The sequence below is a fragment of the Haliotis rubra genome, unplaced genomic scaffold (genome assembly GCF_003918875.1).
Source record: "Haliotis rubra isolate DU_JTF1 unplaced genomic scaffold, ASM391887v1 Scf497, whole genome shotgun sequence".
Lineage (NCBI taxonomy): Eukaryota > Metazoa > Mollusca > Gastropoda > Lepetellida > Haliotidae > Haliotis > Haliotis rubra.
Genome location: NW_025767187.1, coordinates 510832 through 537951, shown reverse-complemented (window position 1 = coordinate 537951; position 27120 = coordinate 510832). Strand labels below are relative to the sequence as shown.

Sequence of the window (27120 nt, the reverse complement as noted above, 5' to 3'; positions counted from 1 at the left end):
AGCTTGAAATAGCAATATCCACAGAACATTCCAGTTTAGCAATTAAAATAGCAATATCCACAGAACATTCTAGCTTGAAATAGCAATATCCACAGAACATTAACATGGAAATGTTAATCCTCAAGAATATTGGTAGTACTACTGTCATTTTTAGCATTCAGGTAAGTTTTGACTCCTACCCCGGTTTCTGATAACAAATTACTGAAATAGTTTCTTTTTTTCAGAAACAGAAAAAAAGAATCAGCAAAACTAATTCTACTGACCATTTCTTTTCTTATACTGTTATTCCTACAGTTAAAGATGAATTAAATACTTTATGCTGACAAAGTCATAGCTCACCTGGTCAGAACTAGCAGCATATAGTATGAGACTTTCATTTTCAAATGTTCTCATCTTAAACGTTATGTCAAACATCTGGCCAATACTCTCCGAGGAAACAGCAGCAAAGCCCTGTCGGTTAGCTGTGAAGGAGGCGACTCTGGCAATCTGCAGGTAAACATGGCCATAATAATAAACATATCTTCACACTCTAAGGCTGACAGTGTATCTCTAAACAGTATGTCTATTTTGACATGATTCTTACAAACCAGTCAATGAATTTAAGAATGATTAATTTTTATGAAATCTTTTCATCACATTGATTAAGTTGTCACATTATCCACATGAATCTCCATGGATATATTGAAAATATTCAAAATGATATTTCTCGCATGTAAACAAATAATAAACCTAGGTAATTTAAGTTTTCATACTGATCAATCCATACAACATGTTTTCTCTTGCTGAGAACTTCCATGGTATGGGTGATAGTGGACTGGTGGATAACCAATTTTATTAATTGTGAGTGAAACTCGTCTTTCAGACATGCCACAGAGTGTAAATGGTGAATTGCATGACAAGACTCAGGCTTGTATGGTTCCTTTGCCCTTATTGACATACTAATTGTATAATGCAATACTCAACAATATTCCATCTATATGACATCTATATGCCGCATCAACTAATTCAGCTTGACTGATCACTATCCATGTAGTAGCCTCTTATGACAAGTCATGACAAGTATGGAGGGCTGTACACCAATTCTGACCTGGATCTTCAAGGGGAGAGCTTTGCATGGTGTTCCACACCACAAGTTACACTCACATGATACAAATGAACCTGAGCCCTTCAAGTGACATCTTGAATCTGCCATCAACTAATGTCAAAAGCACCTGTTGACAACCTGGGTCTAAAGATCCTAGCTATCTGTGGACTTGCCTGTTCGGGACAGCCTCTGGCGACACCAATAGCTCTCTTGTTGTCATTCAAGTCCCAGGTCTGAGTGCCAAACTGGATGTCCTTTATGCAGCCATCAAAGCCTTTAGTGGCTACGTCACTGAAATATATCACACCACTTGCAAATCACTTAAATCTAAAACAGGTCTAATCTCCACTCAATTCATATTCCTGTATGAACATTACAAAAAAAATATTTTTCATATTTGACCTAATCAACGTCAACCTCCTACACAAGGCATCAGCTGATATACTGTCATTGTGGTAACAATGACGGACTGTCATTTACTATTGACGTTTCTCCTTAAAACCCTCACTACACTTCTCCACAATCACATTTTAAGTGACTTTAACACATTCAGTGACTAAGTTTGGCACGATATTGTATTGAACTGAATTTACTTTTTCACAACATATCAGCTTATCATGGGAGGAATCTTATATCTTAACCATTTTGGAGACATCCATGAGAACAGACGTGCTGACAAAATCAAGGCAGATCAATTGCACTACAATTTAGGGCACTTTAGATTTCTGGGCTACAACCCCTCTCCAAACTGACCAAACATTTGTAAGCCTATAATTCAACACCTTGAAGTTGCCCCGTATCAAGGTGTGTGGTGTGTGACTTACTCTGTGGGTACCAGGATCTCGTTGTAGCCTCCTATGAAGATGTCATCTGATATGGACAGCTGCTTGAGATTACCTGGAGCCTCTCCTTGGTCAACTGTGGGTAGAACATAGAATACTTCTACTGTCTAGTGCAATCAAATCTTAAGTCCATGAGAAGTCTATTACCTTTTAATCTGGAGAAACAGACATGCAAATGAGATTAGAATGTTCAACTTTTGTATTTTTAAATCTACAGGTAACTTTGCACTTAATACATAGTATATCTGTCTCCATTCTACCATGCCAATTAAATGTTAGGCAAGATAATGAGTGAAACAACACACGACTGAGTCCATTCTTTCAACTGGGTTCTCAAACTGAACACAGGAAAACCAAAACCTCAAATGGACAGTTAGTGGAAATACATCGAGTCCTTTATCCAAAAGGTCACACATACTTTGAATATTGTAACCTATATTTGTACACATTTGAAAATGCCTGGTGGCTATTGATTGGACATTGGTAGAATTTCTATTACATCCCTGTTAATCTTTACAAAGCTATCTGACAAAAACAGTGGTAGCTCTAAGGCAATAGTTCCTGAGCTAAGAACATAACCAATTACCAATAACCATTCAGCCATACCAATGCATTGTGTTTCTTGGAAAAAATTTTATTTTGTTTCTTCTGAGGCTTATACGATGCACATTATGCTTTGCCTGATAACAATGACAGAAAGTGCTAGGACAAAGACATGTTACACTTCTCAAATTCCAGCGCTGCTAGTGACAAAAGAAACCATATAATAATGGGAGCGAGTATGGTTTTATGCTACTTTTAGAAATATTCCAGCCATATGACACTGGGGGGCATCAGAAATGGGCTTCACACATTGTACCCATGTGGGGAATTAAACCCAGGTCTTCTGTGTGATGAGCCAACACTTTAACCACTAGGCTAACTCACTTCCCCAATAATAATGTGACCTAACAAACACAACATGAAAATAACTGAAGGAAGTCTGACCTGTCTGGCCATCCACCTTGAGCAGTCCCTTGTTGTTCATTCTACTGGCTTGAAGCTGGTGCCAATCCCCATCATTGTACTTGTTGTCAGCCATAAGAACGGCACGATTGCTGCCAAGGTCAAACTGGAAGAAGATCTTGCCATCTCGGAGCTCCAGAGACAAGAAGTCCTTTTTGTTATCAGTCATGTACACCAGGAGACCATTCTCTGCATATGTTTTGAACTTCAAGATGACATCGATTGCTTTGTCTGGCCGAAGTCCAAGGGCTTTCTTGCTGAGGATCACATATCCCTTGCCATTGAATCGCAAACCATTTGAGCTGACACTCTTCATCACATCTCTGAAAAAAAATGAATAAAATAATAAGAGGGAAAAAAATGAATAAAATAATAAAGAGCAATGTTAAAGAAGGCACAATCATGGTACACAGACAGCACACTTATTGTCCTAAGAGTGAGTGAGTTTAGTTTTACACCACTTTTAAACCCGGGTCTTTGGCATGACAAGCAAACGCTTTAACCACTAGGCTACCCCACCTCCCCTATTGTCCTAAGAAAGCAGCATGATAAGTAAGTTACTTCTGTATAATACATCTTTATCATATGGCTTTATCTGATGATAGCCTCAACTTTTACTCGCTGAGAATGACGGTCCTGTTTCATCAACTGATCCAGCCATGGTTACCAACAATGAACGTGGGTTGAAAGTTGGCATTAGAACAAGAAGTTTGAGCTGTAGTGTATGTTGTTAAAGTCATCCAATATCCATGATATTTTATAAGATGTAAATGAGGACCTTATAGGCCAACAGCATCCTGAAAGTTAATCTGATATCCAGCAGAGGATCTTTATGCTAAAGACATCCTACCTGTAAACATTCATCATATTCATGGTAAACCTGGTCTACCTACTCTAGCCAATCAATGTACTCTATCCAGATCAAAACAAAACTATGATGATGATGATGATTATGATGATGATGATTTGGAGATTTCATGTGCACTGAAAATATTAGTATTTTGCTCACAGTAGAACCAAAACTGGATTCATAGTAAGAAAATGCATGTGCAATGGACAAATACCGTTCATTCTCTCCAATATAGTTGTTATCTGCAGTAATGAAGTTCCAGAGTCCTAGAGACTGCTCATCAAACTTGAGATCCTCCATGACACCAATGTACCTCTGACCATTAATGTTACTTGGGAGCTGCAAAACATGAAAATAGCAACTTCTTGAAAGTTACTTCATGATAAAATACAGTCATTATGCTCAAACCAACACTTATCAGTAGAAACATGTAAACATACTAGTGTTTATCCATTGCACTAAATCCTTCAAAGGCACTTTTATCAGTCATTGCATTGAGAGTGAGCGTGTCTGGTTTTAAGCCCCTTTTAGCAATATTCCAGCAATATCATGGCAGGGGACACCAGAAATGGGCTTCACACGTTGTACCCATGTGGGGAATCGAACCAGGGTCTTCGGCGTGACGAGCGAAAACTTTAACCGCCCCTTCAATGCATAGTTAATAAGATCCTCTGCAAAGTATGATAAATATTGTGATCCCCTTTATCACATATTCCAAGACTACTTACCACCATTCCAAGAGGTGCCCCTCCCACGTAGAAGACAGCAGTGGCAGGGTGAAGTCCCAGAACAGTGAACGTCCCATCAGAAGTGCCCTCAACATCGTCATCATCCTGTTTGTCCGTCTGGACTTTCAGGTAGCCAGTCTTGCCAATCCTGAAAACAAGAGACACCGACATATATTGTGTTCATGTAACAATAGAGCAGGGCCTAGATTTTCGAAGCTCTCTTAGCGCTAAGATAGTCGTAAGTTAATGTCAATGAATGGCACTTATGACTGTCTTAGCTCTAAGAGAGTTTCGAAAATCTAGGCCCTGGACCTTAGAAAAATATCCCTACATCAGATTAAGTTTGCACAAAAATATGATACTGTGTTCTGTGGGAAAATGATGAACATGTACTGTCATGTAATGAATGACATGAGAAACGTTGTTTCATGTCAAACTGATCAATATTCCAGATTTGTGATGACTGCATGTAAATAATCAAATCTGGACAAAGTTAGCTTAAGTGGTTTTTACACTACTTTTAGCAATATTCCAGCAACATCATGGTTGGGGACACTAGAAATGGGCTTCACACATTGTACCCATGCAGGGAATCGAACCCGAGCCTTCGGCGTGATGAGTGAATGCTTTAACCATTGGGCTACAAAACATCCCCTCAAATCTGGACAAGACAATCCTTTGATATCATGCACTACAATCTGTACTATTGGGGTATGATAAAGTCCCAGGACCAAATCCATCTGGTACCCTCTTTGACTTGGGACCTAATCATTTATCAACAAATGTGGCTTGGAATCTGTTCAAAATCCCAGTCCTATCAGAGCCAGAGAAACTATTATTATAACTTTTATTATATAAAAAAATAAGTTCATGAAAACTGCATGTAGACTTTAGCAAATATCATTTGGCGTATACCAGTACATTTTCCATCATCTAAATGCCATTGTTGACATCTTTCAAATCTGTTTTGACACTCTGAATGACATTACACTTGAAACAATGCCACAGCTGAAGATTGTTTTTCTCATTTGACAACTATGATATTCTGGGACGATGGCTGTGATTGGTGAATTTTTCTAAAAGAGGATTTTCAAGGGATCTCAACTCATGTAAGAATTCATGCATTACCTTTGCTTTTGCATTGAGAAATACAAGAATTCTGGCACTCTTTTCATAAAATAAGTAAAACAGACATTCTTGTCTAGTAATCTCTATGTCCTGACCTTGTGGCAGTGATCTGATGCCACTGGCCATCATTGTAGGTTCCAGAGCTGATGATGTTGGCAGGGCCAGATCCAAGGTCAAACCGGAACACCACCTGGCCATTCAACATTTCCAGGGCAATGTAGTCATCCTGAAACAAAACCACAAGTCTTAGGCCATAAAAAAACAATTAGCAGATTTTCAACTGAATCTTCCAAATTTTTTTTGCATATGTGTGTACTGATTGTCAGCTATGGTTTTTCACATACAGCATGTATATTGTGTATTTCAAGTCTTCTTGTAGGAATTTAGGGACTTGACTCTATTATCACCTCAAAGGAGGCAATCTTATTCAGACAATGCAACTGTGGCCTGGGTACAAGACTGTCCACAAAGATGAGACAAGCCTTTGTGATAGAACTATCAATGGAACAGAGCTCTACCATAACTTTTATCCCTCCTGGACATCCCAGCCAAATGCAGCCCTATTTCAAAGAATCATGGCTTGTCATGCACTGACTGAACATTTGAGTATGCATAAAAGCAATCAGTTGACTCACTTGTCTGCCTGATCTCTGGTCTCCTCCCATGTAGTAGAGCATACCATTTTCTTGGCTGGTCTTGAAGAACAGGGAGATCTTGCTGTAGGACCCTGCTTGCTCCAGATTGGCTGGGTTACGCAGAGTCAGAGATGTGTTGCCCAAGAATCGGATTCCAACTCGGATCTGTCAAAAAGGACCAAAACCAACTTCTTACAAAAAATGCTATTGTACTTGCCTGTTTACATGCTTCGATGACTGGACTCACTTCAACCAGAGAGAATGAATTTAATAATCCTACTTAGAGACAATTCTACATTTTGGAATAAGAATGATGAATAAATTGCTCATGATTTTATGTTGAGAGATCATTATTTCAACAAATGTTACCCTGTTAGCCTCGTCTCTGGCCAGTGCTATCTTCTCTTTGAGTTTTGCCATGTTGAGGTTGACCCTGTTGCCGAAACCTGTCATGTTGCGAGCCTGTTCTTTCAGGGGAGCCAAAAGGAGGGTCAGACGATTGATGTCTCTTGCACTGTTCACTGAAACAGTATCATGATCCTCTAGTGATTGTCTCTTAAAGCCATAACCAGAAATATTTTAAGGTCATGATAGCAGGCAACCTGGACCAGTGGTTAATTACATGGACATCACATCATAAGATTTACAGGAAAATTTTAACTATAAATTGTTTATTTATATACTTATCCTATCTCACGGTATGCACTTCTCTCTCTTGCTTTGACACACATTCGCCCATGCACTCCATGCTGCCCAACCAAAGCATGCAGCATTCCCCACTATCTACCCACGTGACCACCTTTGAATCATCATTCTCCTTCTTGGAGCCACTAGGATAATCTTGGTCTTGGATAATCTGCATAGCGGGGAGGTTGGGCGGGAATCCATCGCTTGAGATAGGATAAGTATATAAATATACTATTTATACTTCAAATTTTCCAATTTTTAAACTTATCCTATCTCACGGTATGCACTTATCCCACGGTTCGACAGCGCAACGCAGATTCCCTATGTCTTGACAGTGTGAACAGCAGGAACTGTGTAGACTGGAAACAACCGTAGATAGCGATGCACAAGGGAGGCCTGTTACGACTAGCTCAACTCCTATGCTTGTGATCAGTTCTCCTGAACTCCTTGGCTTACTAAGCACAACGTCTCCCAGGGAGATGGGTGCTCCCGAGCGATGTGGTGTTTGGCTGCAACCTCCGAAGAACGGAAGGACGCAACTCGGCAAGTAAGGCCTCGTGTTGGCACAATTTACAAAGTACCCCCGTAAATAAAAGTCTTTTGACAATAATCGGGCCTGCCCCTGCTTTGAGAAAACCCGCACAGACACCGACCAGAGGTGGTGAAAGAGAAGCACAACTCAGAAAGCTCACAGTTTTAACGTTCAGTTCCAGTCAACATCAAATTGACCCCACTCCTTTACATAAGCTTAGTGAAAGGATGAGCCTGGCAACTTCGAAGCCAGAACGCAACGAAATCCACTGGAATTCAGGAGTGACACACATCACTGACGTAACTGCTTCAAAAAGTAGAGGTCAGGAAGTGTGAAATGTCGAACCCTTCCACATCATGATACAGAACCGTGCTCCAGATTCATCCAACCACCGGGTGGTAGTATCTCCATGTCTTAGTATAAAACTAAGTGAAGTAGTTCTAATCCATAAGCAATAAGAACATAAGGCAGACAATAAGTTCAGACTTATATTCCGGAAAATACAGGGAAGCAGCAACCGCGTGGTACCGTTCCTTATCTGCGTTGTTGGGCCGTGGGCAGCTGTTGTGCTAGAACAAGTGGTCCAAACTGGTACAGACCTTTCCTTGACCGAAAGATCCCGAAGGTAGTGGGAGGAGAAGAATCGAGTCTTGATCGCCAAAAACACCCTTCCATAATGGCGTGGAGAGAACAGTTACTATGCAGAGCCATAGTAGAAGCTAACGCCCGTGTCTCATGTGGACTGGAAGCTGTCGGGGATGGTAAACCAGCAAAGGTGTAAGCCCGTAAGATGGTGGCCCTCATCCAAAAGGATAATGGGGTGCGAGACACTTCTGCCCTAGATGTTGAAGATAACGGAATGAAAAGGTGCTTGTGGAGATGCTGGCAATCTTTAGAAGCAGCAAGGAAAATTCTCAAAGCCCTAACAGGGCAAATCTGCGGGTCTTCAATGTCGTGAGGCCCAAGGATCATGGACAACAGTGGGATGGTAAAAATACGATCAGGTTGTCCAGGCATCTGATTCTTCGCTACAAAGTCCCAGCGGAGACCGGGGAAGACTTTGCCATGCTTCTTCCTTTCGAACTGGACTCTGTTAACATCCAAAGCATGGAGTTCAGAAATCCGAGCAGCTGTAGCCAAGGCCACAAGGAAGAATGTTTTGAAGGAAATCTTCTAAAAATCCTTCTGATCTAGGGGTTCATAGTCCGTCGAGGCCAAATGACGCAGCACCACAGACAAATCTAAATCTAAATCAGGAGGTCTAAATTTCGTAGACTGATCAGCCAACTTGAAGGACCAGAGCAAATACTGAAGCTCAGGAACCGTAGAGACCTTAGATCCTGTGGTGGTAGCCAATACCGAGTTGACAGCAGCAAGGTAAGTGGCCAAAGTGGTCCCTTCCTAGAAAGGAAATGCTGAAGAAATTCAGCGACGTTTTGAGGTGAAGTAGAAATTGAAAATGCCTCTGGACTCTGGATATCCCTCAAAACACTTCCACTTCTCATCATAAATTTTTACAAACCTGGAGAGGTTATGAATTCTTTGAAGAAAAGTCCTCCTTGGGGTACATATAAGCATTAAAATGTCCATTTTAAAAGCCTACGACAGTTGTAACAATATTTCAATAAAATATTTTACCAAACAAAAAACTCGTTATGTGTGGTGAGACCACCCCTACAGGGCCCCGTAGAGGGCCCCCTACAGCCAAGAGCAGGTAACTCTGGCTGTGTAATTCCTCGAACCTCACTTTTCATGCTGAACGGTCAGACAGAATGAGGGGAGGTGGGCGGTCAGATTACAAAGGAGGACTTTTCTTCAAAGAATTCATAACCTCTCCAGGTTTGTAAAATTCTTTTCAGAAGAAGTCCTCCTGGGGTACATATAAGCATAAGACAGACTCCCAACGATGTTGAGTCGGGAGCTGCATTCTGTCTGCCTAACATACCCCCAAAGTTCAGTCGAAGGCACAGCCGCCGAGAGAGAGAGAAAGTACACTCACCTAGTCACCTGACCGCTGATGTCAATCAGGCGGGGGCGTGGCAAGGCGGGGGAAAAGGAGCCTAGCCGATAGGCTATTGGTGGAATTTATAAAGACTGATGCAAGTCCCACCCCCCAACCATCAAAATGGGAGGGAAAGTATGGGCGAGTCCAATATATATCCCTCAGCAACCCAAACCAGCGAAGCGTGGTGCAGGGATGAACACAGTGACTGTAGCGAGTGATAATCGCTACATACGGTAAAAACCACCACCAAAGTGATACCACCACCGATAAAAAATGAGGAATTTATTAACACCTACACCATGAGAAAAGCAAACGTGATTTCTAAGGCTCATTCGGCTAGAGAATCACGACACTGTCCACTGGTGAGAACTGTCTGGCCAAACCAAGCACGCTCCCGTGAGTGTTTGTCCAGCTGATAGTGGCGGATGAACGTACTCGGTCGGCTCCAGATAGCCGCTGAGCAGATCTCCTCAATGGGCAGTGCTGCAGCGTATGCTTTTGATGTCACCACTGCCCTAATCGAATGAGCCTTTAAACCCTGAGGGATGGTTAATCCTTTGTAAGAGTAACTCGAACAAATGGCAGAGACAAGCCACCTAGATATGGTCTGCTTGTTCGGCTGAAGACCAGCCTTTACCACCGCTTATAACAACAGAACAGCTGCTTATCTTTCCTGATAGCAGCCGCTCGCTTGATATAAGCCTTGAGAGTCTTACGGACATCTAAGACGGAGCACGCCGGAGAGGTACCGGACGATGGAGGCTGAGTGAAAGCTGGCAGTTCGATAAGGCCGTTATATGAAAGGCTGTACTCGCAACCTTAGGACGGTAGGAGTCTGGCAACCGAATGCTGACTCTGTCTTTGTGAAAGACAGTCAGAGCAGGATCCACTGACATCGCATGGATATCACCTACCGCCTGCCAGACGCTACCGCCACAAGAAAGGCAGCCTTCCAACTTAACAGCTGGAGTGAAAGAGACGCACAGATCGTGAAAGAGAGGACCGGACATCCAATCAAGAACGATTGACAAGTCCCATCGGGGACTAATCCGCCGACAGTCGGACGGATTCTGTCCACGCCTTCGCTAAAAGCTTGTACTAGAGAGGTGCTGCCCCAAGAGAGCACCGTCGGCAGGGATATGGAAGGCAGAGATTGCCGTGGAGTAGCCCCCGATAGTAGACGCCGCTAAACCGGCTTCTAACCGAGACTGCAAGAACTCCAGTACTTCAATTACAGCTGAAGAAAAAGGGATCAAGAATCCCTCTGCCGACACACCAGCGCTGCGATAACAGGCCCATCTATCCTCATACTGAACGCTTTGTCGAATCCCTCCGCCGGGCCAGAATTGTGTCTGCAACTGGTGCAGGAATTCCGCCACAGCGAGGAAGCATTCCGACAGAGGCCAGGCCACCCACTGAATCCTGGGATTCGGTGCGGCCCCGCTCTGGGATAGTAAATCCGGCTCGAAAGGGTAATAGTACAGGAGGCTGAGCCAGAAACCTGAGAGAGTACGGAAACCAGCTTTGAGCCGACCAAAGGGGTGCAAGGAGCACAAGTCGAGCTGGTTGGGTGGCAAGCTGCAAGAGGACTTTTGGGAATCAGGGTAGTGGCGGAACGCCCACAGAACCCTGTCCGTCCAATCGAGCTGGAAAGCGCCTTGGGCGATGGCTCGGATCCGGTATCCGAGCAAAACACCGAATCTGGTTTGTCCCCCAGATGCAAACAGATCCACCTGGAGCGACCGAACAACTGGGAGATAGCCCCAATATCCCCGATGGAGCATCCACCGCAGTGGGGCCAGGATACGGCGAGAAAGTGCATCTGCTCGAACGTTGTCCTGCCCCAGGGAGATAAACAGGCATCACCCGTATGTCGAACTGGTCGCACCAGAGCAGAAACTGCCATGCCTCCTGCAGAAGAGACGGGAAACCAGACCGCCCTGCTTCAGGATGTAGGTCATTGCCGCCTGGTTGTCCATCTCGGCGACTCGGACCACACGGCCTTGAACCTGCTCCCGAAGTCGTTTGAACACCAACCTGACTGCTCTCAATTCTAGCACATTGATGTGCAGTTGTGCTCTCGCTCTGTGACCACAGGCCTGAGACCCGACTGGCGCCCCACGCCCCCACCCTGTGAGGGAAGCGTCCGTCTGAATTGAGAGAGATCTGGCGATGGGATGTCCAAAGGAGCCCCTGGATAAATTCCCTGCCAGTGTCCACCACCGTAAATGAGGAATTAGCCACCCTGGAGTGTGGAGAATCAACTCGTAACCCTGGGTGTGGACCCACATTGAAGCTAGAGCCTGCTGAATGGGTCGCATCCTCAACTTGGCCTTCGCCAAACGATGTCCACCGTTGCCGCCATGTTGCCTAGCAACTGGAGCCAAGTCCCAGCCGAGGCCCTGGGGAACTCGAGAAATTGTAACACAACTCTCTGGACTTTGGTGACACGGTCCGAGACAGGGAGACTATCCCTCGCTGTCTCGAATCTCGCCCCAAGAACACCAGATCCTGGGTGGGAACCAGTTCTGATTTCTTGAGGTTGATAATCCAGCCCAACTTGGTGAGAATACTCATCACAGAAAGTGTCGCGAACTCGACTCAAGTGAGTGGCAAGCGCATCTAAGGAGCCAATCGCTCTAGGTGTACGGGTGACAGCACCTGCCCTGTGACCTGGCTACCTGAGCTGGAATTAGCATGAGTTTGGTGAACACCCGTGGGCGCTGTGGAGATGCCGAAGGGAGTACCGAAACTGATAGCACCTCCGTCGAAGGAAAACCTTAGGTATTTCCTGAACTCGGGGTGCATAGGGACATGGAAGTCACGCGTCTTTGAGGTCGAATGGCGTGAGCCAATCTCCTTCTCCACAGATCGAAATCACCCGAGCGCAGTGTTTCCATCTTGAAGGGCGGTACCTCTAACATGTCGTTCAGACCTTTGAGGTTTAGAATAGGTCTGAACCCTCCGCCCTTTTTGGTGACAAGAAATAAGTTGAGTAAAACCCAACATTTCTTGTCCCACAGGAACCACCTCTATGGCTGCCTTGTCCAGCAAATCGACTGGACCTCGACGCGAGCACTTCCGCCTTCTCTAGGGCAGCCGGCACTGGAGTGCAACGGATCCCGGAGAAGGGGTGGGTCTCGCTTCCACTGTGGCATGTGGCCTTCCCTGAGTGTGGACAGGACCCAGGGGATTGGGCGTGACTTTTCCCATTCCGACAGGAAGAGGGGAAAGTCGACCACCCACAGGGATATGTGGCATGAGACATTGAATACCTGACTTCGGCAGTACTCCGACTGCTTGGTCTGGTACCAACAAGGGCTCGGAGGAATTATAGCTGGGAAGCCGGGGCTGACTTCCCTTCCTCTGAAAAGGCTGGTGGGCGCCGTGTAATGCCCCTTGCCCCTGCCTCTGCCCTTACCCTCAGCGACTGCAAGGGCTGAGCCCATTTAGCAGATTCAGCCGCCCGGCGGCAGAAGGATATCGCGGAGGAGGCAACCGGGGGCGCTGGCGAGACATGTGAGGCTGTTCCAGCAAGGGCTTAGAGTCCTTGAAGGTTGAGACAGCCTCGCGGCCTCCCCGGACTACTGTAGCTGCCCCGGGAACAGGGTAGAACCCATCCTGGAATGGCAGCCAGCAGAGCCTGTTGCGTGGCGCAGGCTTAATACTCGCCACGAGGAAAGCCACAGGCTTACGGAGGCCCATCACCGCCGACATCATTTGGCAACCCGGCGACCTGATAGAATCGCTGGCTAGATGTGACTGTACCTCCGTTAATTGCTTAGCCAAGGTGGAGGAGGCGAATCTTCCTCCACCCCACCCACATCCAGTAGTTGCCTCTGCAACACCGAGATGTAGGCGGAATGGATGTCGTCACTTTGAGGCATTGAACCGCATTGCGGTATTGCTCTTCAAAGGATGCGATAGGGCGGATTTAAGTGCTGTAGCGTTAGTGCGTGAGCGGCGGAAGCCGGGCGACCTTGCTTAGCTGAAGCCATAGAATTACCCGACGAACCCCCAGGGCGACCCGATGCGTAAACACAATGGGTCAACCACTGGGGGATTGTAAAGCAAGCCTCCCCCATGAGGTACCGGGCGGTCAAGTTCTGGCAAATCGAACCTGGACCTGGTACCACAGAGGAGGGTTGATTACCTCAGACAAGACTGAGGTAATATCCCTTGTCTTGTGTCCCCACCTTGGTGGGAGCAAAAGCCTCCCTGGGAGGCTGAAACTCCTGAGGGTCGGGTCGCCAGTACTGACCACTACCTGGGGAGCAGGACAGAAGCAATGCGCCTCCGTTACCTGCCTCAGGGACGACCGAAGCGAAACCAAAGGCGTGCCCAACTCCTCCCGACCCTCATCCTCCTCCATAGCCTCCTCGAATCGATCCTCAATGAGTGAGGTCTCTGTAACCAGAGAGCTCTGAGGGATCATCCGAGGGTCTACAGAGAGGGACAAAGGCTCGAGCAAAGCCGGGTTGCCCGGCACACCTGACCCAAGACTCGATACTGAGTCGCGGTGCCGTGGCGAGGAAGAGCCGATGCTGGGATTCCTCAATGGTAGACAAAATGATCCCGACACCGGAATGGCCCGGCCAAGCCCATGCATAGCGTGGGACCAATCTTGGCAGCGGCAACTACAGGGACTGAGCCTGCCAAACTACTAACTACTGGACCAGACCCATAGCCAAGGCTCGGGCCGGTAGTAGTTACTACTACAGCGGAGGTGGCCAGCAACCCGAGGCGAGACTTGGAGCCGGCGCACCCCGACAGAAACCCCACACCAGAGCCCAAGCTGAGGTTGGGAGCACTGCCGCCATAGACCCGCACACACACCGCACCTGGCGGGCGCCAATCTCCTGGCGGAGGCCAGCCATTCGTCAGCCGCGAGGTGTGGACCGAATCCATCTGCTTCTGCAATATATCAGAAAGTAAATCAATTGTTAGCTGGTTAGAAACAGGGACAGGAGGGGGAAGGTGCCTGTGATGTTGAGGGATGGCAGGTGACTGAGCTGGAGGCCCGCACCCTTCAGCCCGTTAAGAGCATCCCAAAAGAGAGGAAGCGAAGCCTTCTTTTCTTTGCTTTTTATCTTTGTCTTTAGGCTGCTCCTGACCCCAAATGTCCCCGCCTGAAGTAGGGCGTGTAGAACATGTAATCAGCACGTCTGGACTTGATGAGCGGGGAGAAAGCCTGACACATAGAACAACCTTGTTCGTCATGGGCTTCCTCCGCTAAACAACGTGTAAGCAAACCAGGTGGCGATCCTGAAGGCGACAAACTGCCGCTACAGGTGACACACCCCTTGGGCTGCAAAAACAGAACCACGCTATGACAATAGCAAGGACTGTCACGATATACATAATATAATATGCACACAACAAAACAGAACAAAATACAACGCCGGGCGATATTTTAACTGTTACAGCAAAGCTATTAAATACTAGGCGCCAAAGCCATAATAGCGGCGTAATTAAATACATAAGTGACAAAGAGCAACATGTGTGGCGACAAATGGCGTCATGAAAACACTCAAGCAAAACTTACCTAAAGCCTGGAAAAAGAGGAATTTAGGCAAGTATAATCTACAAAATGAAATATCAGCCCTTTTACGACCGACTACAAGGCTTTTTCTAAAGCCAGGAGAAGGAAAGCAAAGCGGGACCCCGCGGTCCGCCATCTTGCCTGCCACGTGGCTGGAGACCAGCGAGTTAACGCCGGTAAAGTTACAACAAATCATGAATGAAAAAGTCATACAAAGATTCCAGCTGGCTACCGAAGCGAAAAAAGGAACCATACATACAGGATTTGACTCTATCTCACTCATCTCTCTCTTTATTAAGCTTCTTGGACCATGCAATGCGACCTACACGGCCGACGACAGCATGAAAAGTGAGGTACGAGGTACACAGCCAGAGTTACCTGCTCTTGGCTGTAGGGGGCCCTCTACGGGGCCCTGTAGGGGTGGTCTCACCACACATAACGAGTTTTTTGTTTGGTAAAATATTTTATTGAAATATTGTTACAACTGTCGTAGGCTTTTAAAATGGACATTTTAATGCTTATATGTACCCCAAGGAGGACTTCTTTTGAAAAAGAATGAGCGGGTGGAGGTCCGATGAGCAGAAGTAATGGCCACAGCCACTCTCCGAGAATACCCCTTTGCTATTAAGTACTTCTGCAAATGCGCCAAACGTGCAGGGACAGGGTGCGATGTGCTCCGTGGCGCCGATCCGAGTGAGGGTGTAACAACAGATCGTCTCGATCAGGGAGAGGAACTCGGTTTAGGTCTGCGAACTGTGCGATATCGACAAACCAAGTCCTGACTAGCCAGTAAGGCGCAACCAAAAGCAGTTGAATCTGCCTGGTTGACCGGAGTTTCTGGATTACTCTGGATAGAAGAGCTGGAGGGGAGAAGGAATAAGCATTGAGCCCCTCCCACGAAATCGGCAGGGTGTCGAGATCCCATGCTAGCTGATCTGGTATCAGAGAGACAAACTTTGGGATCTGATGATTGAACTGTGTTGCGAAGAGGTCCACTTGGGGCCTTGATAATGGGAACATCAGTTCCTGAAAGATCTGTGGGTTCAATTGCCACTCCATGTCGGTCAGAGTGTGACAGCGCATCTGCGATGACATTCCTGATTCCGGGAAAGTGTCTGGCTCGAGCATCGACTAGATGAAAGAATCGAAATGCCAGCTGAAGAAGGTTCGCTGATCCTGTTGACCCGAAGTGGTTGATGTACCAGACGACCGAGGAGTCGTCTGACTGGATCAGCAGAGAAGAACCTCGAAGTTCCTCCACCTAATGCTGAATGGCTAGAAGGACCGCCAAGAACTCGAGCTCGTTGATGTGCAACCTCTTTTCTGCTGATGAAGAAAGTGATCCCCCCAACCTTTGAGCAAAGAGTCGACGAAGAAGTGGTGCGTTGGAATGAATGGCATCAAACATTCTCTTCTACAAGTCACCACTGAAGAAGAGGACGTAAGGGTTCGGGAAGATGAATCAACTCATTGGGATTCTCTGATACGAGATACGGTCGCAGGAAGCATTGCAACGGACGTAGTTGCAATTGTCCTCGCCGTGTCAATGCTTGAGGCCCAAAATTTCCTGCCACTGCCGTTAGATCCTGGCCTGTGACAGTGCTAACGGAACAAGATGTTGTATTTTCATCCATCTGTCTTGGGGGATGAAAATCAGGCCCTGATGCAGGTCAAAAGTTGCCTCAATGAACTGAAGTGTCTGGGTCGGTGTTAGTTCCGACTTTGCAACGTTTAACAGCCAACCCAGCTGCTTGAGAAGCTTCATGCTGAACTCCAACTGATGTAAAAGAAAGACTGGGTCTCTCTGTGCCTGAATGCACATTGATAATGGACCCCTTGGAATACGAATTGGAGGAATTTCCAATAATCCGGATGAATGGGCACATGATATGTATCCTGTAGGTCTGAGCTGACAAGAAAATCTCCTTTCTTCAGGATGGTGTGAAAAAGGACGATCGATACCATCCTGAAGCGAGGCAGACGCTGGAGATAGTGGGCATTGAAAACTTCCATGTTGAAAATTAGTCTTAGTTTTGTGGAGTTTTTCTTGGGAACCAGAAAGATGGGGGAAGAGAACCCCGGAGTGCTGGGCGCTGGACAGAGAGACTGGACTGCACACTTTTCTATAAGCGTACCTATGGTGGAGCACAGAAACTGGATCTGGTCCGCGGGGTAACTGTGATGTACCGGATGCACTGTCAGAGGAGGGTGCCCGATGACTAGAAGTTGGTAGCCGCTGTAGAGAAGGTTGGTCACAAAAGGATCATCTAGGATGGTCCAATTGGCAGTGAACCTCCTTAATCTCACGCCCACTGGGGAGTCGTAATTGGGGACGGCTGGAGGTGGGAATTCCCAGTATGCCATTGTTTCGACGAGTTACTGCATGGGGGCCCCACTCCCAACCCCGGGGTCAGACTTGCGAGCATGTCTGGAGGAGGTGCCACAAGAGGACTTGCTACCTCTACTTCAGGACGACTGGCCACACAAAACCTGACCAAGTTCCGGATGAGATGGCACGAAAAGAGGAGTCTGTCTCTGTTTCAAGGAATCTTGCAGATGGGATTTCTGGAGTTTCAGTAATTTCACCGAAACTTGAAATTGAGGTCCTTATCCACCTTCGCTGAAACCTCCCCAACCATGCCATTAAATAATGACTCTGAAGACCACGGTTGACAGAACAGCTTAGCCTTAAACCTGTCATCCCACGAAGACAAACTGAGCAGCCACGACGCCGAACTGCCAAGAGATAACCAAGGAAATGAGACAGCTGGTCCAGTATGATCTGAAATTGGGACATACAGCCCATAATGTAAGCATCTTGGTAGGAGAATGAATGCTCTACTGATGCCACAACTGCGTCCACCGCCGAGATGATGCAGTTAATCGAGGGTAAGGAGCGACGAACAGCTGTGTCCATGTGAAACAGTTCTGTCCTCAACTATAGTTTGGCATGAAATGCATGTGGACCCGTTTTTTTGTAAATATCTCTTCATCCAATGACCCAATCGATCTCAAACTGTGCAAGTGGATGTTTTGTCAGACAACCTAATCACATTGTAAATCACCGATTTTATGCATTTGTATTAAAGAATCTGTCTATGTAACCGTCAACAAAATAAACAGCAGAACGCAGAATGCTTGCAGAGGGAGGGAGCCAATGACCTGTAACAGCGGCAGTGTTGGGTCATAAAGGTCAATGCACGTGCAGTTCATGATAGTTACCTGTGCACTGCACAGTGATAGACCGTTTGAATCATTCACATTGACTACTTCTAGCTGACATCATGAAAGCTTATTTAGATTATGCTAAACGTTTAATTAGAAATGTGTTGAATTTTTTATAAAAAAGAGAGCAAACGTAGCAAACCGCGCCGATTTATAAGGTGTCGGTTTACATGAAACGTACAACTTTTGCTCTTGGCATGAAAAAGAACATCGTGCTAAAAATTGTGAAAAATAAACCAACAACCAATAAACAAAACCTTGTACAAAAAGGTAGGCATCCAAAGTTAGATTCTTTTGACATCAGGGTCATCAGAGATGTCATTCGCCGGCTATTTGCAAAATTTAAAGATGTTAACCTACAGAATAATTCGCACTAATGGGTTTTGTGGTTAATGTTGAACAACTCAGAGAAACTAACTCCATGGTGGTTAACAGTTGGCACCCACCTTACCCTATTCACGACCTGTGACACCTCTTCATACCTGTCACGTGCATAGCTGACCTACATTGACGAACGTTGACCTTTATGACCCAACACTGCCGCTGTTACAGGTCATTGGCTCCCTCCCTCTGCAAGCAGTCTGCGTTCTGCTGTTTATTTTGTTGACAGTTACATAGACAGATTCTTTAATACAAATACATAAAATCGGTGATTTACAATGTGATTAGGTTGTCTGACAAAACATCCACTTGCACAGTTTGAGATCGATTGGGTCATTGGATGAAGAGATATTTACAAAAAAACGGGTCCACATGCATTTCATGCCAAACTATAAAAACCCTGAACAAGTCCTTTTTCCACAAAGTGTTTGGACATCTTCATCCACCGAAGATGCAAGTGGCCAACGACTGGAAACCATGGGAATGAGATGCCGATAAGGAGAATCTAGGTGAAGACAGACTGTCCTTAATCCTCTTAAGGCTTTTAAAGGCATGATCCAATGACGTGAGCAACACAAGGTTGTGGTGGAAGTGTAATACACGCCAAGTCCCGTTGTCTCATGAAGAAAGGATGTGCTAAGTCCTCCGCATTCCGTGACATAGGGAGATGGAGTTCCTCCACTGTCCATGCTAATTCTTGGGGTTCATCAACAAAATCCAGACTTCCCTCTGGGGAAGCAATATCCGAACGTGCCGGAGACGGAGGTTCCAGTTGAAGACCAAGACTGGGCGCCGCACAGATGGTCTAAGGGTAGGAGCACTCCCCACAGATTGAGTAGAATGTCGCTGATTCCAAGTGGTGGTAATAGTGTGCAACATCACAGCCAGATCTGGGGGAAGTGTCGTTTCCTGTGCTGGAGTCCAAGAATCTGATAAAATCCGAGTAGAGAGACGTGAGGAGGCATGAGCCCCTTCTGAAGTCATAGCATGCTGATATCTGTAATCTGAACCCAGATGAGTAGATCTCCTATCTGTAGAGCTATACCTACGTCTGGAGGGGGACGAACCAGGTGAAGACGCACAAATGGAGACCCGCTGAGGAGATTGGGAGTGAGGAGGGGACGTATCATAACAAGAACATTGATTGAGAAGGATAGGCAGAAGTCGATCGTGTAGGAGATCTAGGTTGACAGGTTGAATGCACTGAACTGGAAGTCCCATGATGACGAGAAGACGAAGCCCGATGAGGAGACTTTGAGCAGAGAACGGATCTCAACGCAGTAGTTGAAGTAGTGTGTTTAGTAGAATACGAATGATTCTAAGAGTGGCGTCTAGGTGGTGAACTAGACCTAACAGGTCTTTCCGGTGAACAAATCCAAAGAATAATAGGTGATTGATCCAAACGACTCAGTGAAAGCCATATCCGTGCTGAAGACATGACTGGAAGAGCCAACAGAGTTCAGGGAAGCACTCAGAGACATATGATCCAGAGAAGGGCATTCTGCTGAATACTGAATCGAGGAATGGCGTTTCAGTTAATAGCGACTCAAAACACGCCGTTTCAGTGAAACCTGATGCCTAGTATGCTGTTTCGACGAAAACTGTTTGGAAGAAGACCGTACCGGTGAATGTTGATGAGTAGACTGACGTTTCGACGAAAGCCAGTTCGGAGAAAGCTGATTCGTGGAGTGCTGGTCTGGCGAAGACTGGTACGACGAATGCTGTTTTGGTGAAAGTCGAGCTGGAGTGGTGCGGTCCAGCGAAGCGTGATCTGGTGAACTGTGATTCAACGAACTTGCAGGCTTCAGCGAAGTGGATGATCAAGGTATCAGTACACAGGAGACAACACTTTATTCACCGAATGGGAAGTAGTTGGAGCAACAACGTCTTACAACCGTTTTGGCGAGCTAGACCGATTCCTGTCACTGCTGGACAAGCAACGTGACCTTGAACGGCTACAGCGAATGTGATCCTGACAGTCAGGTGAAGAAACCAGCTGCTTCTTATCCATCGAGACTGATAACCCAGGTCTTGATAACTGATCCGGGGAGTGAGACACGGAGAGCGTAGTTAGAAGGTCCCGCTGTAGTGAAGTACCCTGGGGGTGGCAGAACGCTCGACGACCACCACACGGTAAGTGGTCGAAGACTAGGGACTCGGGCTGGAATGTTGAGAGCCAAGCAGTTTCCGGAGATCTTCAGATAAATAAGAGTCTGACGACACTCTCATTAAATCCTCCTTCATTAGAGAGAGGGGACTGTGACTGATGAGCAGATAACGTAGGACACTTAAACTTGCCTTTCTTGGTGGGACTGGGTCCGTCTAACGTGCTCTATCAGCAATACGTCAAGCGCAGGCCCTGGTGTAACCTCCAAAGGCCTCAAAGGTAAGATTCTTGCATTTCTCACAACAAGTTTCCCATTTGCATTGTCCCACACAATCGACACACAAAGAATGTGGATCACTAGCAGGGAAAACCTTGTTACACTGCGAACATTTCTTTCTCTTCTTAGGTTGGTCGGTCTTCCCCGTATCGTAAAACGTATTGTAGAAATGATGAGTAAAATAAACCACATTCACACTCAAGTGCGACAAGAAGGAGAATGATGGTTGGAGCATGCTGCATGTTTTCCATGACAACTAGGAAGCTGTCTTATAATGAGGGTAGCATGGAGTGCTTGGGCGGATGGACAAGAGAGGCCTAGGGAGAAAAAGTTTACATCATTCCACTCAGTGTCGAAGCAAGAGAGAGAAGTGCATACCGTGAGATAGGATAAGTTTAAAACTTAGATATTTTATGGACAAATTCTTTGTTGCAATGGATGCGATGTTTCGGTGTAGATGCTAACACAGTTATCAAACAAGTTATTGCGAAAGTGATTTGCTTGATAACAGTTCTTTATTGCAATGAAAGCGACGTTTCGGTGTAGGTACTAACACAGTTATCACTTGCTTGATAACAGTGTTAGTACCTACACCGAAACATTGCACTCATTGCAATAAAGAAGTTGACTATCCATAGAACTTAGTTTTCCTTCATCTTCACAACTTCTAAAATGTCTCTAAAAAAACTTGAGAACAGTGTTAGCATCAACACTGAAATGTCACATCCATTGCAACAAAGAAGTTGTCCATCCATAAGATACTGCTCCTATTCATCATACCAGCTTCTAAATGCCACCCAAAGGAGAAACATCATAAGATTAATATTATTCAGACAGGAGGATTAACACCCCAAAAGACTTTTCTTTATCTTAGTGGAACATGAGGTGGATCACATGTACACATTTCAAAAAACCTGGTTTTGTACGGTTCAGTCACTGATAACATCTCTAACCTTGCTTCTCAACCCCCTCCAACAGCCGTTTGGTGGCAAACTTTTGGTTGGTGAGTTGCTCAATCTTGATCTTGTCTTCAGGCAGCAGGTACAAGATCGTTTTCACACGCTCCTGTGCAGCTCCTGCACGCGAGTTAGCATCCACTGATTCATTTGTCACCTTCATTGCTCGGTCTCCAGAATCACCTGAGGTAAAAGAAAAGATTGTGAGTCAAGCCTTGATATATGGCACACAGAGGCTGCAGAGAACCATTAGCATGTTTACCACCATTTACAAAATAATTTACACAATCAACATGAGTGAGCTGGGATTTACTCTGCTTTTAGCTACATTACAGCAGTATAACAGCTTTAAACACCAGAAATGGGCTTCATACATTGTACCAATGTGGAGAATAAAACCCAGGTCTTCAGCGTGATAATGAAACATTTTAACCACTAGGTTCCACCACTGCCCTTATAATCCACATTAATATTACATACGTGAGGGTAGATTGCCAAGAGCAGCTGCGACTTCATCTAAGTCCTTCTGTGTTTTCAAATTCATCAGACCAACATTGCTTAGAGCATCAACGGCATTGTTGATGTCAACACGCAGATCTGTCAAACACATGAAGTCTTCATCTCATTGAAGAATTTTACAAGAATTATACACTCAGATTGACATACATGTAACATTGAAAGTAATCTATAGCATGTGTTTCGATGGATACTTTATTGGTTTCTATATGACCATTAACATACAGAATTACTGTACATATTTGTTTTGAAAAAACACATGACTGAGCTTCTTCAATGTCATAGCTGCATGTAACATGAGAGATTCGTGCCATCATTTCATCATAGTAACTATAGGTTCTTCTGGTTATACCTACATCCCATCGTGAGAGCTATAAATTCCTTTATAATCAGTTTCCCAGCAATAATTACTGCTGTAAATATTCAGTCAAAACAACCAATATAGGCTAACTGTTTCTATCTATTTTCACACCACTTGCTGATTTTTATTGCAGTTTTAACCATTTTCTATTTTATACAATAAAGTTGCAGGAGTTTAGAAGTACCCGTCTGTGTTGCATCATAGGCATTATTTGCGGACTCCAAAAGTGTAATGCTGCGCTCTCTGGACTTGGCAGATTTGTCGCCAACACCACTGGACTGGAAATGAGAGATCAAGGAAATAGTCAACTGTATTCACACACACACAAGAAACTATGCACCTATTCAGCTTGCTGCAACATGCTCTCAAACGACAATAAGACACATTCACAGCTTCAGGACAGTCACTAATCCAAATGTGTTAGTTAGCTTGGATTAATGCCATTTAGAATACTGCTCCAGTTACATTACAACATGTCAGTCTAATGTTGAACAAAGCCCAAAGTGTTGCTTGTGTTAAGATATTCACCAAGTTTGTGAAACCCACAGGAACTGGTACATACGGTACACAAAACACAAGGAAGACCAAACTTGGTGAACTCACACAGGTAGGTTTCTGACATGCCTGAAGTATGTAACTGTAGGCCGTAGGCAATTTTCTATTTGTGACCACCTGCTTTCACAACAGCTACAGGCCACCAAGAACTTCATCTTAAAAGAGTCTTCCGTTCTGGAAGACCAGAAGGTTTTGGACAACTTACTTTGCTGAGAGCATCCTCTCCATCTTGTTCTGCACTGGCAGAAGCATTTTCAGCACTGTTGATGGCATCCACTATATCCTTGTAGGCATTGGCAGCTTGGAGAGCATTAGCGGCCACCTGCCTTGTGTCTGTGTACATCCTGGACAGAGTCATAGATGCATTACTTCACTTCAGACTCACCAGGGTCTGTCCAACTGATAACCTCACAGCCATGCCAACATTTCTATCGCACCATGGCAACCCATCTTTAGTTACCTTGCCAACCCATCTATAGAACCATACCGATCTACCACGAGTACCTTGGCAACCCATCTATAGTACCATGACAACCCATCTATAGTACCATGACAACCCATCTATAGTACCATGACAACCCATCTATAGTACCATGACAACCCATCTATAGTACCATGACATACTATCTATAGTACCATCTATAGTACCATGACAACCCATCTATAGTACCTTGGTCATCTATAGTACCATGACATACCACCTATAGTACCTTGGCAACCCATCCATCTATAGTACCTGACATGGTACATGTCAACCCAATCTGTAGTACCATGATCATACCACATACTACCTATAGTACCTTGGCAACCCATCTATAGTACCATGACAACCCATCTATAGTACCATGACAACCTCCCACCAGTACCATGTCTACCAATCTGCAGTAACATGCTGACCTATCATGAGTACTATGGCTACCCATCCACCAGTCCCATGTTATCTTATTGTACTGAAAGCATATGGTGCAAAATATAGCAGCTATTCAGGAGCTCATTCCAAAAATAAATCTTTCAACTAAGACAAATGTAACTTCCATAACTAACCCAGATTTGGCTGTAGTGTATATGTATATATACATGGTTACATCGAAGATTGATTTCTCCACTAACTTGGAGGAACCAACTGCAAACCTTATGCAGATGAATTGCATGAGGATCATGCATCAAATTGCTGAAAAGCATGTGCAAATATCCTGCATGTGAACAGCTGCGTTTTTGTGTAAAGTTTTGTTAAGAATTCGCCAATTTTCACTGAATTTTATCACTTATTGAACTCATGACAAAATTCTTTTCAACATTACGAATTTGTTTTACAATACATCAGTTCATGTGTAAGCAGTACCTTGAAACAGTATGGAATATTTTGCAAAATTTAGTTTAGGAGAGTTGCTTGAAGTAAGTGGCTATCTTTACACTAGTGAGTCTAAAATTTTGAAGAGAAGTATGGTTATAATGTCTGGAGTCAACTTACTGGTCAAGGGCCTCAGCCTGGTTCTCCAGGTCATCGGCTCTCTGAATGCTCTGGTTGACCAGGGGCTCCACGTCCTCAAGCTTGTTCGTCAGTATATCCTGTGCCTCTGTCATGGTGACAAAGGCTGAATCCAACTGACCTGACACATCTTGTAGAGCCTGAACAGAAACAAGATTGACATTCATTCACGGTGGTTTATTGCGACCTATTAGATGGCATGTTCTATCAGTTCTTTATCGCTGTCATGAGCTCACAAACACTTCAACAAGCACCCTTAATTCATTGAACAACTGAGTGAATGAGTTTCGTTTTAAGCCACTTTTAGCAATATTCCAGCAATATCACAGCAGGGGACACCAGAAATGGGCTTCACACATTGTATCCATGTGGGGAATCGAACCCGGGTCTTCGGGATGACTAGCAAACGCTTTAACCACTAGGCTACCCCACTGACTATGAAGAACTGACTTTCACTTTGTGACTGTGAAGGTTCACACCTCAATAAACTGAGTCAGACACAAACTGTATGAATGTTGGAGATTGGATGTGCCTGGCTTTGTTGTGTTAACTGGGATGGGTAATAGGACGGATATTCTTGAAAAGGTATGGAGTTACAGTGGTAAATTCTATGATTTATCCCAATATATGCTCAAATGCCAGTACAGCATTAAAGGGTCTTAAAGGTCAGAAACATCACTTCTGTATACATTCATGCTAAGGAATTCCCATGAGATGTGGAAGTAGTCAATTAATTTGTGTCATTTCAAGAATACAGGCTTCATCTCTCATCCAATGAAAAGCTGTTCTTCATGAACAGTTCACATTAACATTCAGATACTGTGGCTAAAAGACATTTCATTTGGCATGTTTAATTCCCAGGTGAAAATTACATGGATACAGATTTGAGAATCATTTGCAACACAGGAAACAGTTTCATGGTATCTTCAATTACAAATTTTAAATAAGAAACTCCCAGTTATCTGCCTTCAAAACCCTACAAAACATAAGTAAAGAGCAAGTGCACTGTGTTCTTACTTACCTCAAAGGCATCCTCACTCCTGTTAAGCGCATCTCTTGCTCCATTAATCAGCTCATTAGCATCATCCAAAAGGCCAACTGTATCTTTCTCCCCTTCATGGATGTCATCAATGTCTTCCTGCAAACAAACAATAACAAACAAGTCATACTAGGCATCCTTAACTTAAATGTTTGTTGTTTAATGCCGCACTCGGTGATATTCCAGCTTATTGTCAGCAGTCAGTAAATAATCTGGAGCAGACAATCCAGTGATCAACAGCATGAGCATCAATCTATGCAAATGTGTCAACATAACATGAATGTACAAAATGTCTACACACCTCTGCTGCTTCTGCATGTTCAACCTGATTAATCCCCAAAGGTGACAAATATAAATACCAAAGAACAATAGACTGCATTGTTGACTGATCATGTGTCATAGCTAAAAAATATTTACATATGTGCATTTACTCAGTGTTCATCAGTAAGTGATGAATGATCACTGACCACTTTTACTACCAGGCTATCTGGCGCGCACATGCATGCACGCACGCACACACGCACACCTTAGTGTTGAACTCACCAGTAGGGCTGCAAGGTCATTGTTTCTCAGTTGATTAGACAGCTCTTGAGCCTTCCTTGAATCAATGTCAGAGAACAAAGTGTTATTCTGCAGATCATTGTATCGAGCCTCAGCGTCTGTGATGTTGTCCCGGATGCTGTTCAGGAACTCCAACTGCTCTGCAGCAGCCATCTGAAGCTCATCAGATTGGTTCAGGGCTGAAACAGGGAGTGAGTGTGGTAGGTTTTATGCCGCTTTTACAAATATTCCTTCTGTACCTTGGCAAACAGAAATGGCTTTCACACAGTGTACACATGTGGGGAATAGAACCAGGGTCTTCAGTATGACAAGCAAACACTTTAACCACTAGGAGTGAGAGAGTGAGTTTAGTTTTACGCTGCTTTTAGCATTATTCCAGCAATATCACGGCGGGGGACACCAGAAATGGGCTTCACACTTTGTACCCATGTGGGGAATCGAACCCGGGTCCTCGTAACCACAAGGACGCCAAACCACTACTCATCAGTTGATCGTACTGACAGCATGAGCAAGTGAGTGAGTTTGGTTTTTACGCCGCTTTTAGCAATATTCCAGCAATATCAATATTCCAGCAATATCACATCAGGGGACACATGAGGAATGGGCTATTCAGCA

At 44.9% G+C, this 27120-nt stretch overlaps 1 protein-coding gene across 1 annotated transcript in view; it reads right to left on the bottom strand.

Moving 5' to 3' along the window:
• Positions 1-27120, bottom strand: part of LOC124291566 (laminin subunit alpha-like) — a 95297-nt gene that overhangs the window by 8309 nt on the left and 59868 nt on the right. The window contains 16 exon segments of the mRNA XM_046728586.1: positions 340-486; positions 1258-1375; positions 1909-2002; positions 2914-3254; positions 3996-4120; positions 4510-4657; positions 5733-5863; positions 6273-6437; positions 6642-6793; positions 21982-22167; positions 22465-22581; positions 23046-23139; positions 23622-23760; positions 24888-25045; positions 25927-26043; positions 26488-26684. Coding sequence (XP_046584542.1) covers positions 340-486; positions 1258-1375; positions 1909-2002; positions 2914-3254; positions 3996-4120; positions 4510-4657; positions 5733-5863; positions 6273-6437; positions 6642-6793; positions 21982-22167; positions 22465-22581; positions 23046-23139; positions 23622-23760; positions 24888-25045; positions 25927-26043; positions 26488-26684 — 2429 coding nt within the window.